The sequence below is a fragment of the Equus przewalskii genome, chromosome 16 (assembly GCF_037783145.1).
Source record: "Equus przewalskii isolate Varuska chromosome 16, EquPr2, whole genome shotgun sequence".
In the NCBI taxonomy this organism is placed as follows: domain Eukaryota; kingdom Metazoa; phylum Chordata; class Mammalia; order Perissodactyla; family Equidae; genus Equus; species Equus przewalskii.
This window is the reverse complement of record NC_091846.1, coordinates 51,962,048-51,981,536: the sequence shown is the minus strand read 5'-3', so window position 1 is coordinate 51,981,536 and position 19,489 is coordinate 51,962,048. Positions and strand designations below refer to the sequence as shown.

General features: G+C 38.5%; 1 protein-coding gene across 1 annotated transcript in view; it reads right to left on the bottom strand.

Moving 5' to 3' along the window:
- Positions 1–16,625, bottom strand: part of NDFIP2 (Nedd4 family interacting protein 2) — a 66,868-nt gene extending 50,243 nt beyond the window's left edge. The window contains exon 1 of the mRNA XM_008518631.2: positions 14,595–16,625. Within this exon, the coding sequence (XP_008516853.2) occupies positions 14,595–14,915 (321 nt within the window). The 5' untranslated portion in view covers positions 14,916–16,625. The remainder of the gene's footprint in view (positions 1–14,594) is intronic.
- Positions 16,626–19,489: the final 2,864 nt, after the last annotated feature.

Sequence of the window (19,489 nt, the reverse complement as noted above, 5' to 3'; positions counted from 1 at the left end):
ACTAAATTTTCACCATTTATTGTAAAAAATAATGTAAAGAGGAATAGCTAAAAAGGCAATAGATATATTACAAAGGACACTAAAAATTTTTTTGTCAAATGATCCAAAAGGCAGGTGAAAGGAGGAACAAAAAAACAGAGAGGATAAACTAAAAACAAATAATACAATGGTGGGGGCCAGCCCCAAGCCAAGTCGTTCAGTTCGCTGGCTCTACTTCATCGGCCCAGGGTTTTGCTGGTTTGGATCCTGGGCACGGACCTAGCACCACTCATCAAGCCATGCTGAGGCGGTGTCCCACGTAGCAGAGCCAGAAGGACCTACAACTAGAATATACAACTAGGTACTGGGGGGCTTTGCGGAGAGGAAGAAAAAAAATAAAAGTAAATAATACAATGGTAGACGTAAACCAACCATATCAATAATTACACTAAAAATACAAACACTCCAACTAAAAGGCAGAGGCTATCAGAGTGAATAAGAAAGCAAGACCCAATTATATGCTACCAACAAAACAGACACTTTAAAGATTCAGATGGGTTGAAGGTAAAACAGAAAAAGATACACCATGCAAAAAAGTAAGAAGGCTGGAATGGCTATATTAATATCAAATAAAATAGACTTGAAGACAAAGAGCACTACCAGAGATAAAGAGGGGCATTTCATAACAATAGAGACTCAAAGTATAGGAAGCAAAGAATGAAGATAAAGGGAAACAGACAATTCCACAATCACAGCAGATTTTAACACCCCTTGCTCAGCAACTAACAGAATAACACACAAACAAAAATCAGTAAAGACACAGAAGATCAAAACAATACTATAAACCAACTTGATCTGACATTTATAGAACACTATATCCAACAACTTAAGAATACACATTCTTTTCAAGTGCATATAACATTACTGAGATAAATATACTGGGTCATAAGACAAGTCTCAAAAAATTTAAAGGGAATGAGATCATACTTAGTGTGTTCTCTTAGCACAAAAGAATTAAATTAGAAATTTAAAAAAATCCCAAATAAATGGAAATTAAATAAACTTCTAAATATGTGTGGTTCAAAGAAGAACTCACAAGTGAAATTAGAAAACATCTGAATTGAATGATAACAAAAATACTACATATAAAAATTTGCAGGACACAGCAAAAACACTGTTAGAGGAAGACCTATATTAGGAAGAAAAATGCTTATATTACCAAAAAAAAGCCTAAAATCAATCACCAAAGGTTCCACTATTAGAAGATAGAAAATAAAAAACAAAGTAAGAGGCCAGCCCGGTGGCACAGCAGTTAAGTTCGCATGTTCCGCTTTGGCAGCCCAGTGTTCACCAGTATGGATCCTAGGTGCGGACCTATGCACTGCTCATCACGCCGTGCTGTGGCAGGCATCCCACAGATAAAGTAGAGGAAGACGGGCATAGATGTTAGCTCAGGGTCAGTCTTCCCCAGCAAAAAGAGGAGGATTGGTGGCAGATGTTAGCTCAGGGCTAATCTTCCTCAAAAAAATAAATAAATAAAAAATAAAAAAATAGGCAAAGCAAACCACAAAAAAAGAAAAGAAACAGTAAATAAATAAGGTAAAAGAAGAAGTCAGTAAAATAGAACACAGAGACATTCAACAAAGCCAAAAGCTGGTTCTTTGAATAGGCTGACAAAATTGACAGAAATCACAGCTAGACTATTCAAAGGAAAAAAAGAGAAGGCAAATTCCTAATATTAGGAATGAAAAAGAGTTATCACTACAAATCCTACAGACATTAAAAATGATACAAGATTATAAACTTGATGCCAACAAATTCAATGCCTTATTTTTATTTTTATTTTTTACCTCCAGGCATCTTTCTTGGGAACCTATTAGAAAACACGTTCCACTAAAATAAAGGAGTAAACCAAAACCAGAAAAAGACTTAGAATTCAAGAACTAGAGAATCCAACATAGCAAGTAATGAAAGGAAAAGTCTCAGTACGACAGCTGTGCACCAGGCTTAGAGAACAAACAGCACAGACAAAAAGAAACAAACAGGACGATGGAGGGCTCCAGGAAGAATGTCTTCAAAGAAGAAAATAAAGGAACTAATAATTAACCAATGCATTTGACCAAGCAAAACATATTGCTGAGAAGCAAATTTTGGAAAATCACCAGAGGATATGCAAAGAATTAACGGATACATAGAAAAATAAAGAAATAAAAACTAGACAACTCCACAAAAAATTTTAAGATGTTATACATATATATCACTGACTCAGTAGTGAACATTTTCAGTCATAAAACGTAAATACTAATTACTGATTTAACCAAAAACTACTGCTTTTTATACATTTAATCCTCACAATAATTCTATGAGGTAGGTATTGGTACTACACATACTTTACAGATGAGGAAGCCATGGCACAGAGAGGTTAAGTAATTGGCCCAAAGTTACAGTGCTTGTAAGTGAGGAGCCAGGATTTGAATCTAAGAGATGAGACTATAGAGAGCATGATCTGGGAAGGAAAAGCAGGTCATGTAAGAAAGGAAAGTAAGATTAACGAATCAACAAAGAGCTGAATATACAAATATGTCAAAAAGAGAGTTAACAAAGCAGCTAAAAGAGTTAAAAACTGTTTTCTTTTGAGGAGAAAGGCTTGGAAGACAAAGGGTGGAAAAGCAGACTGCTGCTTCTCATTATTTCTATTTTGGTACTCCAACTTTTCAAACTGTATACCTGTATTATTTTGATTTTTAAAAAACATGCTGGTCAAAGAAAACTTGTCTACAAGCTGAATCCAGCCCACTGACCAATTAGTGAGTTAAGGGTTCTGGATAATCAGCCAGGTTCACTTATGAGCTAGGTGACTACCCGACTCATGCTATACCATCCGTGCTCCCCATGTCTGCCATCACCACAAATAAAAGAAAGTTAACTATAACGGAAGTTCTATTTCCCAGGGTTTTTCATATATTTTAACTCAGCTGATACGTTTACAAGTAATAGAATAAAATCTGTCCTCTAAGCTTCACCGCATAACCTTGAGCAGATCCTCCCTCAGACGACCGTCTATAAAATGAGAAGGCTAAAGAACATGATCACGAACTACGTCCACATCTGGAAACCGTTTATTTTCCTTCTTTCCATAGGTAGACCAAATACCTTAACCATGGTTAACTATCTTGCAAATGCAAGCCACCAGTCAGATGAGGAATTATGTAAAAACACCCAAATTCATCTAAACAGATTCCTTGGCACTATTCTAAAAGCCAAGTACACACCCTAATTACGAACAAGAATATCAACATTGTACAGGGTAGGGAACACACTGGTACTTTTATATAACAGAATTCTGGACAACTGTTCACTTTATAGATATAAGATAATATACCAGTAATCTCATGCATACACTTGAAATCATTCAGAAAATGCATTCATTTATTTCTTCAATAAGTATTTATTATGCACCTTTAATGGGTCCAGAACTATACTACATACTATTACACACCAGACAGGTCTAAGCCTTACTTCTCATTGAGTTTACAAAATACAGACCATGGAATAAGGACTATGATAGGGATAAGTGCACAGTGTTAAAAGAATACAGAGAACTTGGTAGTAAAAGGTGGGAAATGCAGGTGGGAGGTAGAGGGTGAGAGAAGGTTTTCTGGAGATAAGAACACAAAAAGAGATCTAAATAAAGAATAGAAATTAGTCCTGGAGGAAGGAGGGGAAAAAAAGAACAGGGAACTAAATGTTCAAAAGCCAGAAGGCAAGAGACAGCATGGTTTGAAGTGATGGTTGGAGAGAGGCAGGACAGAAGAGCAAAAGTATTATAGTTCAAAATACGGCTGTGTGCAGTGCAGTAACAAATCAAGCAGATAAGCAGAGGCTCATGTTGCTTCCTAAAGGTTATAAACAAAAACTTAAAAGGGTCTCAAGTGTTATTTTAAGACCTTTCCCCTTTTGGGGAATTAACACAAAAAGTCATACTGGTATAAATGAAAGTTCTACTCAAGTGAGAACAAATATTCCATAAAAACTGTGACTACTGCACTTCTTCAGTCCAACATCCAAAAGGCTACAAGTCCTAAGAGCCTCAAAATTAGTAAAGAGGTAAAACTATCCAGTTTATTTCCTTATTCTCAAAGCCTCTGCCACACAGCACAATTTCTTTACATAATTTAATGGCTAATTCTGGAAAAACATCATAGACAAAACTAAACCGCAGCACATTCCTAAACTTTTAAAATATTAAAACTGTTCATGTTGAAACAAATCTTAAAAGTAAGCAAGTCAAAACTTTGAAATAATCGGATAGTAAATCTCAGACTACTGCAGCATTTCCCAACTTGCATTTGGCATGTCTTTAACAAGAATTTTACCCACACCTTAATTCCAGCTAAGTGATCAAACTTTTGGAAGAAACCATTAACAACATGGCATGAAAACAGAGGATGATTTACAATCACAAGGTAGGTAGGATAGCCTTAATTACAATGATTTTTTTTAGTAAATTTACATTTAATAAACGTCAGCAGAATGTATCCCATAATTGCTTAAACTTAAGTCAGGCCTACATACATAGAATATATACAAAATTCTAAAATAATATACTAATACACATAGAATCAGATAATGTTTTAGAATGTAGGTTTGACATTAAGGAAAGAATAAAAATAAAATTCTCTAAGTAATCAATATAAAACAGATGAGGAAAATCAAAGCAATACCCATAACTCCACAGTTAATAAAGGTACTAAGTGGGGCCACTGCATATGGCTTCATGGACTTACTGAACGACTCTAAGGGGCACGATTCAGAGAGAGAGAGACTAAGCAATATATGTTATGCATAACATATATGTTAAGTGCATAACATATATGCTTATAACTATGCTGGAAGGTAATGCAAACACACACACACACACACACACACACACACACAACGACCTTAGCTAGCCAAAGTCTCAGTAGCAATGAAAAAACAAATATAAAAATAAAAATTAGAATAAAATAACATAAGCAAGGTTTTAAGTCTATGAAATTGGTCTTGAGCTAGCACCATTCATTCATTCATTCTTATCAAATACTTCCTAAGTGCCTATCGTATGTCAGGTACTGAAAGATACAGCAGTGAACAAAATAGACAAAAATCCCTGTCTTCATGAAGCTTACAATAGAGGGGGAAGGGGAGAGGTAAGCATTAAATAAGCAAAATATTTGGAATACCAGTTGCTGATAAGTAGTATGGAAACAAATGAAACAGGGAATGGGGCTAAGGAGTACTGTGAAGGGAGTGCAGTGATTTTAAATAGGGGGGGTCAAGAATGGCCTTGATGAGGTGACCACTCCAACAGAATGAAGATTCTACCAGACACGAGAAACTTGTCTTTGTCATTCTCACAGGGAATTTTATACCCTATTCCACTACCCATTCATCTCTACCCCAATTTTTAGTGACAAGGTGCCTGCCTGATTACCAAGTACAAGTAAGGGATGAAAAACAGGTTTGACCACATTCCTAAAGGTTTATTTCTACACTGGGTGAAATAAAAAACTAATTTGTCAGTAGCATCCTGCAACAGGCCCAGGCTTCAGGCCTGTATGAGGTACATTCCTATATCATCTACAGGAGGATGGGGAAATTATAGCCAGTAGGCCAAATCCAGCCCACCGTCTGTTTTTGTAAATAAAGTTTTATTGGAATACAGCCACATTAATTTGTTCACATATTGAGTATGGATATTTTTGTGCTATTATTATAGATTTGAGTAGCTGTGACAGAGACCACACAGCCTGGAAAGTCTAAAATATTTACCATCTGGCCCTTTACAGAACAAGTTTGCTGAGTCCTGGTCTACATCATCACCACCGCTACCATTACTTCCACAGTGAGACTACTTTCAGGCTATCTTCACAAGCACATGACAAGTGTAGTTACAAGGACCTTGCTTCAGGGGGGCCCCATGCTTGGGGTTTAATGCTCTGTAGTCACTGTCTTGAAATTCTTAATAATGTTATCTTTGGGGGCTGGTCTGGCAGCATAGTGGTTAAGTTCCAGTGCTCAGCTTTGGTGGTCCAGGGTTTGGGGTTTCAGATCCCAGGCACGGACCTATACACTGCTCACCAAGCCATGCTGTGCCAGCGTCCCACATACAAAATAGAGGAAGAGTGTCTGTGCCAATCTTCCTCAAGCAAAAAGAGAGAGACTGACAACAGATGTTAGCTCAGGTCAATCTTCCTCACCAAAAAACAATAATAATAATAATAATTTTATCTTTGAATCTGAGTTTTATATGTGAACTCCAATGAAACAGAGCATGTGCCAGGGTCTTGGAACCTCAGCTCATAAGCAGTCTGCCTTCTGAGGAAGGATTCTCTATCTGAACCCCCTGGCTCAGCTCAACCTCCCCATCCTCATCCCATGATTAGGGGTATGGCAAGGTGGTGGCCATCCCCATCCCAGGCTGGCATCACATTACACATTTACAGGCAAATCTGCAGGGTCTCTTACCAACCACCAATTTGGGTATCGAGGAAGTCCTGGCATGGAGGTTGCAATCTCTTGAGGGTTGTCTCTGTGCTGTGGGCTGATACAGTAAGCCTGTAGGAAGGGGAGATTGGCTGCTCTGCCCCAGGCCCAGGCCCCACATTTTCAGGTGGTATTGGGCCTTGCAAATTATGTAACCGGACTTGACTCTTTCATGAAACAAAAATTATAAACAGAAGTTATAAATGAGAGTTCCATTATGCTATCAAATTCAGCATAAAATTTATTTCCATGTCTTTTCCCATTCCACTGAGCCATGCCCCCTCATCTTGCTCTAGGCACACAAATTTCCTCATATTTCTTAAACCAACAAACTCATTTTCACCACAAGCCATTATCACAACTGAAATATTCACCAACTAGAACATTTCAATCAAGTCTCAGCCTGAGTATCACACCTTCATAATAGATGGAGTTCCTGATTATTCTGATTTCAATCAACTGAGGGGTAAAACGGACTAGTGTGGCACATGGTCTCCAAAGATACCCACCATCAATTTCTTGCCATCATGTATGTTCACGCCTCTCCCTCATTGAGAAATGGAGCTTATTTCCTCTCCTTTTGAATCTAGGCTGGACTTATTACTGCTTGAACCAGCAGAATGCAGCAGAAATGACATTCTGGACTCCTAAACCCAAGCCTTAAGAGGAATGGCACCTTCCTCTTCCTCTATGATGTGAGAAGCCAAGGGCACAAGAAGAGGGCACACAGAGGAGAACTGAAATGATCCAGTCAACAGTCCCAGCTGAGCTCCCAGTCAACAGTCAGCTTCAAGTGGGTGGGCAATCTTAGATGTTCCAACCCAATCAAGCCCCAAAACGGCTGCAGCTCCAGCTAACATCACAGGGAGCAGAAGAATGGCTCTGCTGATCAGAGTCAACCCACGGAATCCTGAAACATAATAAAATGCTTGTGTTTGGAGTAGTTTGTTACAAAGCAATATAAAACTAAAACACCAAGGTTTGAATACCAGATCCCTTACAGCTGGGCCTATTACTTAACCTCTTTATGTCTTACTTTTCTCATCTGCAAAATGAGCATCACGATATTATCTATTTGACTACTACTACTATCCGAAATTATGCTTATTTTTTTTTAAGATTGGCACCTGAGCTAACATCTGTTGCCAATCTTTTTTTTTTCTTCTTCTTCTTCTCCTCAAAGCCCCCCCAGTACATAGTTGTATATTCTAATTGTAGAATATTCTGGTTGTGCTATGTGGGACGCCATCTCAGCATGGCCTGATGAGCAGTGCCATGTCTATGCCCAGGATCTGAACCACCAAAACCCTGGGTTGCCAAAGTGGAGCATGCAAAGTTAACTACTCAGCCACGGGGCCGGCCCCATATGCTAACTTATTTATCTGCCTCTGCTGCACCAAAGTATGAGCCATGAGACAAGAACTTAACTGTCTTGTTCACCAGCACCTAAAACAAAATTTGGCAGAGATCCTTCATAAATTACTATTTATTGAATAAATGAGTTACAAGACGTTTGTTTCATAGTTAATCAATAATGATATCTAGAAACTGCTCCCATACCTTATCTTAAGTATAAATCAGACAAGAGGCACTCAAATAAACTAAAACATATAAACTATCTATAATGTGGTATTTTCGTGATATAATTCCAATGCATTTACTTGTTACTGTACAAATATTACACCATTACTAGATCAAGTACTGCTCAAATATGCCTAAGTGATGGCTAGCATTTGATTCAGCATCATTCAGGTGTGCTAAAGTAGTTTACTCATTTGTATAATTTTTTAAACAAATGAGCTGCACCCAATCAATCCAATCAACGACACACTTACAGTTAATATCACTACATGCACAGAAATACCCAGAGAAACTTTAATCTGGGGTCTGTTCAAAAACAAACTACCCGAGCAACACAAATTAACATAATACTAGTCCTGGAGCTGTGAAAACTTGGTATAAAACACATCTGAGCGTGAATTTCCTCAATTACAGTTTTTTAAAAGTTTAAAACTTATTTTAAAGATGAAATAAATATCACACATTCACACAACCCTTAAGCACCTCTGAGGAAAAGCACCAGTCTAGAAGGTAGAAAGACATACAAAAACATAATTCAGTATCACAAGTTCTCTAATGCTGTGATTCTCCACTTTTCCTGTCTTGATGTAGATGACAGATGCAAGAAACTCGCCCTGCCTCCCTCTTCCAATTATAGTTTCGTAGGAGTTTTTACATTCAAGAACAGGATTTTATGAGGCAAACAAACCAGAAGGGTGTGGTATAGAACTTCAGATGAGAAATAAACATATGTAAAATCAGGGAAGTAAGAGAGAACGCATTATGGCTGAAGAACTAATAATAAGTAGGTCCTGCTGGACTCCAACAGTTGGTGCCTAAAAATTAAGAAGGAGGGTTGCTAAAGTATGGCACTGTACAAGTATAGGAAGATCCATTCTAGGAAGCTGAATGTTACGAATAGAAACTTACACTTTAAAAATCCAATAAGCCCACTAGAACAGCTAAAATTAAAAAGACTGACAACACCCAAATTTTGGGAAGGTGGTGAAGCAATCAAAACTTTCACACATTGTTGGTGGAAGTGTTAAATGGTACAATTAGTTCTGAAAAAAGTCTGGTGGTTTCTTATAAAATTAAATATACACCTACCCTATTACCCAGTAATTCCACCCAAGAGAAATGACAACATATGCCCACAAAAAGATTTGTACAAGCTTTATCTATAATAGTCAAAAAATGGAAACAATCCAAAGGTGCATCAACAGATCAATGGATAAACTATAGTAATAGCCATACAATTTATACAATGAAATACTATTCAGAAATAAAAAGGGATGAGCTACTGATGTAGACAATAAAATGGGTCAATCTCCAAACCTTCATGCAGAGTAAAACAAGCTTTGTGGACTATATGCTGTATGATTCTAGAGTAGGCAAAACTAATTTGAAGTGAAAAAAAATCAGAACAATGACCTAGGGGGTAGGAATCAACAGGGAAGTGTCACAAGGGAACTTTCTAGGCCGATAGTAATGTTTTCTATCAGGGGTCAGTAAACTTTCTGTAGAGGGCAGAACAGTAAATATTTCAGGCTTTGTGGGTTCTGCCTCAAATACTCAATTCACCCATTGTAAATGAACGGGCACGGCTGTGTTACAATACAACTTTATTTACAAAAACAGGAACTGAAACACAGTTTGCTGATCCCTGCTCTACATTTTGAAAGTGATTTGGGTTACACAGGTGTATGCATTTGTCAAAATTCATCCAATAGGCCATGTATGATTTGTACATTTCATTATATGTCAATTTTATCCCAAAGAACTATAAAGAAATACTGAACTCTAGACTAATGATAAGCACGTAGTTTGCAGTGAGGTACATTAATATCTGCAACTTACTTTGAAAGCATCAAGAAATAAGATGGCTTGACAGATATACCATAACTTGACTACATAACAAACTGTTGGTAACTGTTGACCCTATATTCTTTCAACTTTTCTATACATTTGAAAGTTTTAATATTAAATGTGGGAGAAGAGGGAACTCACTAAGAGGCCACTGAAGATTTCTGAGGAAAGAAATGAAAATTAAATTTATATTCTACAAATACAACTCACGTAATGCAAACAATACACTGAGGGATGGTCACACGAACGAAGAAAGTACTAAGTAGGCTATTACAATAGTCCACGCCACAGAAAGCACCAACATTTAAGGAGTAGGTACAAAATGAGTTCATGAACAAAAGAAGTCAGAGAAGTAAAGAGCAGAAAGCTGCTTCACATCAGGAATAAGGAAGGAGTTTCAAGGAGAAAGTACACAGCGTCAATGTAACAAATCAAACAAAACAAGAACTGAAAAGTATCTATTAGATTAAGCAATAAGCAAACTTGATGATGTCAAAGGGGTGTGGTAAGAATATAAACCAGATAAAGAATATTGATAAATTCAAAGGAAACAAACAACTGAAGACAAAAGGAACCAAGCTGGGCCAAGAAAAGAAGGCAATAACAAGAGAGCAACATAAGGTAAAAGACTGCAATATTTCTTTAAAATAGAAAGCAAAAGTAAACGACTGCCCTAAAAATTGCATAGATTATCTCATCCAGAACATGTACTACTGAGTAAGGCAGTCTGCCATGGACCTGAGTGCCCCTGCACATTCTTGCTGAGTGTGACAGTCTGCAAAACTTAGCCATTTCCTGATACTGAGTGGATTCCTGTAGTAAGTCACATAGACAACAAAGAAGTTCAAGGTTACCACAGCACATAACTGCCCTCCCAGGGAGAGGTGAACTAGCTTGTTTGTTGTTTGCTACAATGTTTGCTGCTTGCTAAAAAAGTGCTGGACTCTTGGCCCTGAGTTCCTCAGCTGTGACCAACAACTATATCCATTTAGACCCAACACCTTCATGGGACCTGCTTGCAAGGAAAACCTACACAAATACACTGAAGTTATGCAGCTTGCTGTCCCTTGAATAATAATGTCACTTGTTTCTGACCTGGGAGTCTCCTGTTTTCTGCCAGCAACCATGAAACATTAATAGACTAACTTATTAGCTTTATACATGTGGTAAAAATCAAATCTTAACACTTGTCACAGTTCTTGACATGGACAGTAAAGAACTAGTTGATACTCATGTTGCTAAATAATACAAGAGACACAAAGGTGGTGACCAGCAAAAACTGAAATCTATATAGTATTTTATGGTTTATTTACCTTATGTTATTCATAATAACATTTATCATTTATCCATTTCTATACTATATCTTTTACATATATTACATTATATAATTCTTATAATAATCCTAATGAGGTAGGTGCTAAAGGAGGAAACTGAAGTTTCAAGATCTTAAGTAACTAAGCCAAGGGCTCACAAATTGTAAACAGCACAACCTAAATATAAGCCCAAATGACTTTAAAACAGGTAGTTTTTTAAAGCATTAATAGTCAGCCTCCTTTCTAGCTGATTTATCAAGGAAAATTCTAATTCTCCAGATACAAGAGCTAAGTATCTAGATCTTTGCAGTATGAATACTTCATTATGTTCACAGAAAACTAATATTTTGGAAATGTTAGTAAAATCTTAAAATTTTTCTTTAGAAGTTTGTAGTTAAGGTTTAGCAAGAGCTAGGTCAAACAAATCCAAACCACTGCCTTTACTGCAGAATTTCTCATGGCTTTAATATACAAATACATGTTTTAATATGCTAATATATGCTATAAATCTTCTAAGACCATCTATTATCAACATTCTGGAATACAGTTTGGGAAACTACTGCTACAATCAAGAGTGTCAACCCAACTTGTACACAGAATACCTTTGAAATTTTAGTAGTCAGCTTGGTACAGGTACATAATCCTTTCAAATATAGAACATCAAAGTTAGAATGTGGCCTAACGCTCCCAGCCAAGTCAACTTACTTCCTAGTTTGGCAACATTGCTCATTTCCTACCAAACAAAACTGAATTTCCCATAATACAATGAAACTACACATCATACCTGGCTTTTTCTGAAATCAGAAGGGTAACAATCAAGGCTTTTTGTACCTCTATGTTGTTATCCACTGCTTTACTTAACAAAATTCAGATCCTTTTAACAATGGAAAAGAAGAATAGAGACAGAAAAGCAGTTTTACATAAAGCTTGTGCCTTGATCAATGGTAGTAAGTCACTCTGATGGTCCTGGGCATTGCCACTAACTTGCCAAAACGAAAAGCTAAATTTTTAACACTAATAATAAGTGATAAATTAACATCATATACCATTTCATCCCTAAGCATTCTTGCCTGCCTCCTACTTAGTCATCTCTTAACATTCAACAACTGAAATTGTTCACTGCTCAAGTTTATTAATCATACCAGAGTTTTCAAAAGAACTCAGCTAAAGGCCACCACACAACAGTTGTGTTCACCATATAAGTCAGGGCTGCAGATTGGTCTCTAGCTAAATAGTCCACTGGAAATCAATTCAGCTGCTTCTCTGGGACATACCTAGAAATAGTTATTGATCTGACCACTCTCAACAAAACCAAGAGTTACACTAGACAGATGAAATTACTGTAATTATACAGTAACAGGAATTAAAATCCAAATTTAAACTGCGCTAAGATTCTCAAACACTTTGCCTTACAAGGAAAACAAACTGGTGTCCTACCTACTGAAAGTGAGTAGTATCTTTAGAAGGACTGAATTTTGCCCACTGCTCTGAAAGAATACCTCCACCCATTCAAAGTCTATGTACGACACATCTCCAGTTTGAAAAAAAAGAAATAAAATATAATATTGTCCATTTATTTTGAAAGGAGTTGAAAAGAAAAAGAAAATACCTTAAAACTGAGAGAACAAACTTCAATATTCTGGTGTCAGAAATTTTTCAAAAGAATAAGTCATCTTAACTAGTCATAACTACTGAAAGCAAATATGACAAGACGATAAATTATTTTAAGGCACAGCTACATCAGGTAAAAATGTTTTGAGTAGTAACTTGTGTATGACAATATGGTTGATTCTAACAAGCAAAACCCCCAAAGAGAAAGAATTTTAAATCAGCTAATACCATTAAAGAAACAAATAGGAACAGGAAAGAAGAGATTAGGAAAAAAAACAAGTCTTGCTGATAAGAGTATTCGATATTTAGCTACTGCATTTTATTATTGCTAACATTTACAAAAATAAGAATACCTTTAAAAAATAAAATCAAACCACCAAAAACGTATACACACTGATAACTTGAAAAATGCTTTCCAAACTGGCAGCAAAGATATTTTTCAAACCGTTCTGAAAATACTGATAAATTTTCACAGAATTCAGAATATGGACCATTTGAAGGTTTTACAGGACGTAAACCATATGAAATGGAAGCATCATGAGCTTTTATCTTAGAAAAATGCAAAATTACATATATCGGGATTTCAAGATTCAGTAGCTTTCCTATTTGTCAAAATGTGCTTATTGAGAAATTCTTAGTTCACAACTCTCACATGTGCAGATCTGAAAGGTGAAATCTGCAATAACATATCTACATTTGTAAAATTTCACATAGTACTATTAATTGCACCATCAGTGCTCATATTAACGTTTTTCTCCTCTCCCTCAGTAAAAAGGTTAAACTAAATTACCACCTCAAAGTTTATAGTATACACTACCTCGCTGCAACAAAATAGTCAACTATTGCTGAATCCATTTTTTAAATAAGGCTTACAAGAACAATCTCCAATGACATCACCAGAATACTAGAGGGAAAAATATATTAGAAAAATTGACACTGAAAATATAGAGGGACAGTTTTCGCTCATTACAACATACAAAGGTTTATATGATTAAACAGGAAAACTTTGTATTTAATGAAAAATAATTTTTCAAACGAGATTAGCATGTTTTCTAGCAAAATCTTCATGTTTTCCCTCTTGCCAAAAAAATGCGCGGACAGAAAAAAAGAATAGAGTCACTTTAATATTAACAGAATGAAAAAGGACAAAATGACAAGGTTAACAGGCTGAGAGACAAGATCAGCACCATGATCCCTCTTCACAGTTGCACAATTTTTAAATCCACATTTTTTACCAAATCCAGGTCCCATCCTATGTAGTACTAACATCTGCTCCCCACTAGTCCCCCACCCCACCCCCATTTATGACGGCGATCACCTTCGACCACCTCGGCAGGTATGTGAACTCTGCACCATTTCCAAAAGACAATCCACGGGAATGTCTCAGAATGCCTCTGGCTTACGGAATAAGGAAATGATCGAGAAAGTGAGAAATAAAACAAATCTAAGTTTTAAGGGGGTGGACGGGGCTATCTTACAGCGGGGTATAGGGTGCGGGCGAGGGGTGAGGAGCCAGGAGGAGACTTGGGTCGACAGGGAAGAGTCTCGAAGGAGTCCGAGGCAAGATCCACAGGAGAGGTGTGAGGGAAACAGGTCCCGCCAGAAGAGCCAAAGAAAAATTCGCCAGCACGTCCCCTCCGCGAATAACCTGAGGAAAGGGACCCTGGGAGCCACAGTGGGAGGCAGTCCCGAGGTCCCCGGCGGCGCGGGAGGCCGGGGCAGGGGCCAGGAACTCACCACCTGGTAGCGGCCAGTCCCGGGCTGGTGGTGATCCATCCTTCCCGGCTCGGGATCCGGCTTCCGAGCGGGCGACTCCCCTCGGCGCTCAGCCCCCTCGGCCACCCCGGGGGACGACGTCGTCGCCGAAGAGCCCCTTCCGCTTCTGTTTCTACCGCCGCGGTCGCCGGGCCCGGCCGCTTCACTTCCTGCCGCTCCCGCAGAAGCCGCGGAGACCTCCGCGTCGACCGCGGCTCGGTGGAGGAGCTCCGGGGCGCCTCGCGCGCTACTGAGCATGCTCGGTATGGTCGCGCATGCTCGGTGGGTCTTCCGGCGGCCCATCCGCGTCGTGAGTGTGGGGTTAAACCGAGTGGGAGGATGTGGAAAAGTAAAGACAAGTCCGGGGGAGCTGTCTAGGTTGTCAGCCTGTCGGGAGTGGGCGGTGGCAAAGAGAGGGGAAAAAAGATATCACCGTCCTTGATTGGTCTTTTCTATTGGACGGGTTTCGCGCAGGCACAGGCGGGTACGCAATCACACCACGCAGACTGGTGTGGAGGAGGGAGGGGACGCATTCCTAGGACACCTGAGGACAGGTCACTTATTTACCCAGCATTCCTCCTATTACTCACCCAGGCTAGGACAATGCAGGGAGATCCGTCTTTAGGACAGTCCTAAAATGCTCATTCAAAATGATTAGTGAGTTAGGGGATATCTTTTTAAAAAATCTTTTTTGTCCCCCTCTTTATAGTAAGAGATTTAAGAATCAAACAGGGACTCTTCAGCCGTGCTCATGTATCTCGTCAAGAAAAGAGGCCTCTAGAGCCCTAGGTTGCTGAAAAGATACAAGAAAATAATGAAATAAGATAGGAGTATTTTGTGGTCATACATCAAAAATTCCGAAGTGTTTAACAGTAAGGAATCACTTGGTGTGCAGCATTGTAAGACTGTCTTAGGTCTGGTTAACCGCACATGACCTGCTATGTGTGAGTATCTCCAAAGGGCAGGAAGAAGGCCACTGGATGAGCCTCATCAGCTGGTTAAAATAGCAAAAATACAGTAACAACAGAAACTCATTGAGAGATCATCAACTAAAATATTTAAGCCTTCTTGATAGTTTTATTCAAAGCATTAATCAATTCTTGCTGGTTTTGCCATCTTGACATATCTACTGGTAGAGAGCATTAATAGACTAACATAGGCTAACAATAACAGGCAGTAATATCCTACTTAAATTTCTTTAAGCTTGCTGTCTTTTGATCTTAATGTATTTTACATTCTAAGACAATAAACATATGACATTTTATTGTATTACTGTACGAGAGCTTACCCTCACAATTTCACCCCAAATGGTATCAATGATCAAAACAGCAGCCGGAGTCAGCAAAATGAAATTAGATTCCTACATCACTTATGTTCTATACAGTTCATTTAGAACTTAATTTTATATACACTTGCCTTTTCATGAATCATTTATATGTCCATTTGTTTTTCAAATAGACTGCTGCTCAGGGCAGAGGCCGTGTTTTACACCTAGCACACCCTGAACAGTACTGAGAACATAACAATGAAAACCAAAGACCTAAACAAAAGCAGACATCCTGAATACTGTTAGAATAAGAGATTCTTTCCATTTTACCCTCCTCCTAGGTTTTGTGAACGTTTTGCTAGTCTAGAGAGCACATGACACAATTCAGCAGGAAAGGGTTTTTTCAGTGAAGAGAGGACGAGACAGAGGGGAAAGAGAAGTAGAATAACAGCTAACAAGTATTGAGCCCTTCCCAAGCCAGGGACTGCATGCGTTAGATCATTTCATCCTCACAACAGCTCCATGACGTAGGCATGTGTAATCCTTGTTTAACAAATCAGGAAACTAAGATACTGAGAGGTTCAAGAACTTATAAAGCTAAATCGCTAGTAAGTGGTGACAGATTCCAGAACCTCCGCTATATTAAGTGCTATGCTATAATACATCCCCCTCCTCCCAAAAAAAACCCCCTTGTCTCTTTCTGTCCACCACGATTGTGGAACTTGTGAAGAAGACCAAAAAAAAAAAAAAAATAGTGATGCATCACAAAGAGCTAACCTGACTTCCTTAAATCTCACCTTCTTCATCTATATGAAATAAATGATTCTTTTTCATCATCCCCAAAGGAGCCATTCTGAGCTCCTTTTGCCCATTCCACAACTAAGCCAATGTGACCTGTAACAGGACATCACAAGCAGAGGCCCTGAGTTGTCCCTCTAGGAGCAACTTGTGGGATGAAATGGGAGTAACAATATTATTTTAGAGGCCTTAAGCAACGTCTGATATTTTCAATCCCTAATCTTTCAGTAGTGACAACCCTGGTTACCTAAGGAATAGGTAGCTATAAACTACCTCAAGTGGATTTTAGAATTCTAGTACACTTCACAGACACCTCTTGTTCTGGCCTAGTCAGTGTTCATCTCTAAATACACAGCCACCAAAATTTTACTGGTGCCACACTGCACACTTCAGTACTGGGGAAGACATGGAGATGAGCTGCCTGGATTCTCTGTCAAGAAAGGACACTCTGCCCAGCTGCAAGGAGTGTGATTAACCCACAGCTTCCAACTTTTAGTTTTGTTCAAGAGTCTTTCAGCTTTCAACCTGAGGTCATGCTATTTTCAGGGTGGCACCAGGCCATTGACTAGACAAGGCAGCGGTACGGGTCTAGCCACTTTTACCTGACACTGGACCCTGTGGAGGAGCAATCTTTGCTTCAGAGCTCCCTGCTGAACTGGCAGAGATTTTGTCAGCTCTGCAGTATTTTGTGATAACTCTCCCTGACCAATCCTTTTTCCTTTCACAGAATTTAACTACCCAATAAATCTCTTGCAGTCGTAACTTCACATCAGCATCTGTTTTGTAGAGAACCTGACCTAGACAAGTACCAAGATATAAAGTGATAGAACATTGTTAATATAATCAAAATTGTTTTAAATGACTACAACCGTCCTTTCACATGATTGATGTTTCATCTGCAGAATAACCCTCAATACCCTCCATTGTTACCATTTTCTCATGTGGATGTAACGTATCTACAGCCTTCCCACATTGACTTTGATGTTGTTCTGTTCTGTGATGTTGTCAAGTCATAGGGACATGCTTCCCATTGGGAATCCCTCTTACCTTCCCAGAAGTACAGACATTCTCTTCAGAGGTAAACTAATTTCTTTATCATCCTCCATATTCTCCTCTTACTTCTAACCAGGTATGCTAAACTGCATAGACATGTGCCAGGATTCTTTGTTAAGAGCCCCACCTGTCAGAGAGCAGTAGGCATGCCATTGCCTGCAAATGGCCGTCTACACCAGCCTAAGTTACTGGTGGGCAATGCTCCAAATTTTCCTTTCTTCTTCAGTGATTTTTAGTTTTTTCTTACTCGCTCTACAACCTAGAACTACTCCTTTAAGTAGCTACTGATGGCTAATGTGACCACAGATCCTAACAGTTAATTGCACTTGGAAGATGTATGATTTTGTGTATTTACCTAGAGAATCATTGAAAAGCAGTAAAATTACTTTCTCTACCTGAAGATTTCTCTCTCTACCTAAGAAATTCAACAGCCGTTATTTTCTTTTCTTTTTTTTTTTTTTTTAAGGATTGGCACCTGGGCTAACAACCGTTGCCAATCTTTTTTTTTTCTGCTTTATTTCCCAAACCCGCCCCGGTACATAGTTGTATATCTTAGTTGCAGGTCCTTCTAGTTGTGGAATGTGGGACGCTGTGTCAACGTGGCCTGACAAGCGGTGCCATGTCCACGCCCAGGGTCCGAACCCTGGGCCACTGCAGCGGAATGCGCAAACTTAACCACTCAGCCACGGAGCCAGCCCCAACAGCCATTATTTTCTAAACGTTAAGTTCTAAAGTAGATTTTAGAAAATACAAGAAATACTGTTCATCATTTTAGCGAATGGAAATAAGCATAATTCTTGCTGCAAAGTTGTATCTCTGCTACCATGTGTGTGGATCTTTTAAACAGTTTGTAGGCTTCAGCCTCAGTTTAGCTTCACATAGGGTTCCTTATTTAACTGGTTCTGAGATTCTTGTCGTCTGTTCAGCTCTATAATTTTAGAGAGAAAGTCTTCTAAAGTGAGCAGTTTGACACTCAGGTATCTACTTCCTTTCCCTCTCTTTATTCTTGTCTAGTGTGTTAGAAGAATCTAAAGTGCAGCTAATGTTTTTGATCAGTCAGGGTTCAACCAAAGAAACAGAACCAATAAAAGGTATACATTAATAGATTTATTGCAAGGGATTAGCGTATGCTGTTGTGAGGGCTGACTAGGCAAGTCCAAAATCCATAGCACAGGCAACTGGAACTCTAGAAGGCTTCTGGAAGTTTCTGTCTACAGGCAAAATTTCTTCTTCCTCAGAGAAGCCTCTACTCTGCTCTTAAGGCCTTTCAATGGATTGAATCAGGCCCACCCAGATTATAGAGGATTGTGTCCTTTACTTAAAGTCAACTGATTTTGTACTTTAATCATATCTATAAGATACCCCACAGCAAAGCCTAAATTAGTGTTTAATTGAATAATTGGGACTATAGCCTAACCAAGTTGACACAGAAAACTATCACATGTTTGTTTAAATACTACAAGCTGAAATTGTCTCCGTATAATAAAGAACAAACAGCGAGAGAGGAACAGAAGAAAGGGAGGAAGTATGTGAGAATTAGCTTTGAGATTAAAATAAATTTCCGTATTAAGTATTTCCTATTGGCTTCATTTTATATATGTACTGTTGTATATGGAGGCACCACCAGGCAACAATTAGAGAAGATTTGCATTCTAATAAGCTGCATCTCAGTCTTAACAATATTTTTATTTAGCATTTTCATTTTTCCTTTGTTCATAAGCAACAAAGGTGAGCAAATCAAAAGCTGCTTGCCTTAGGG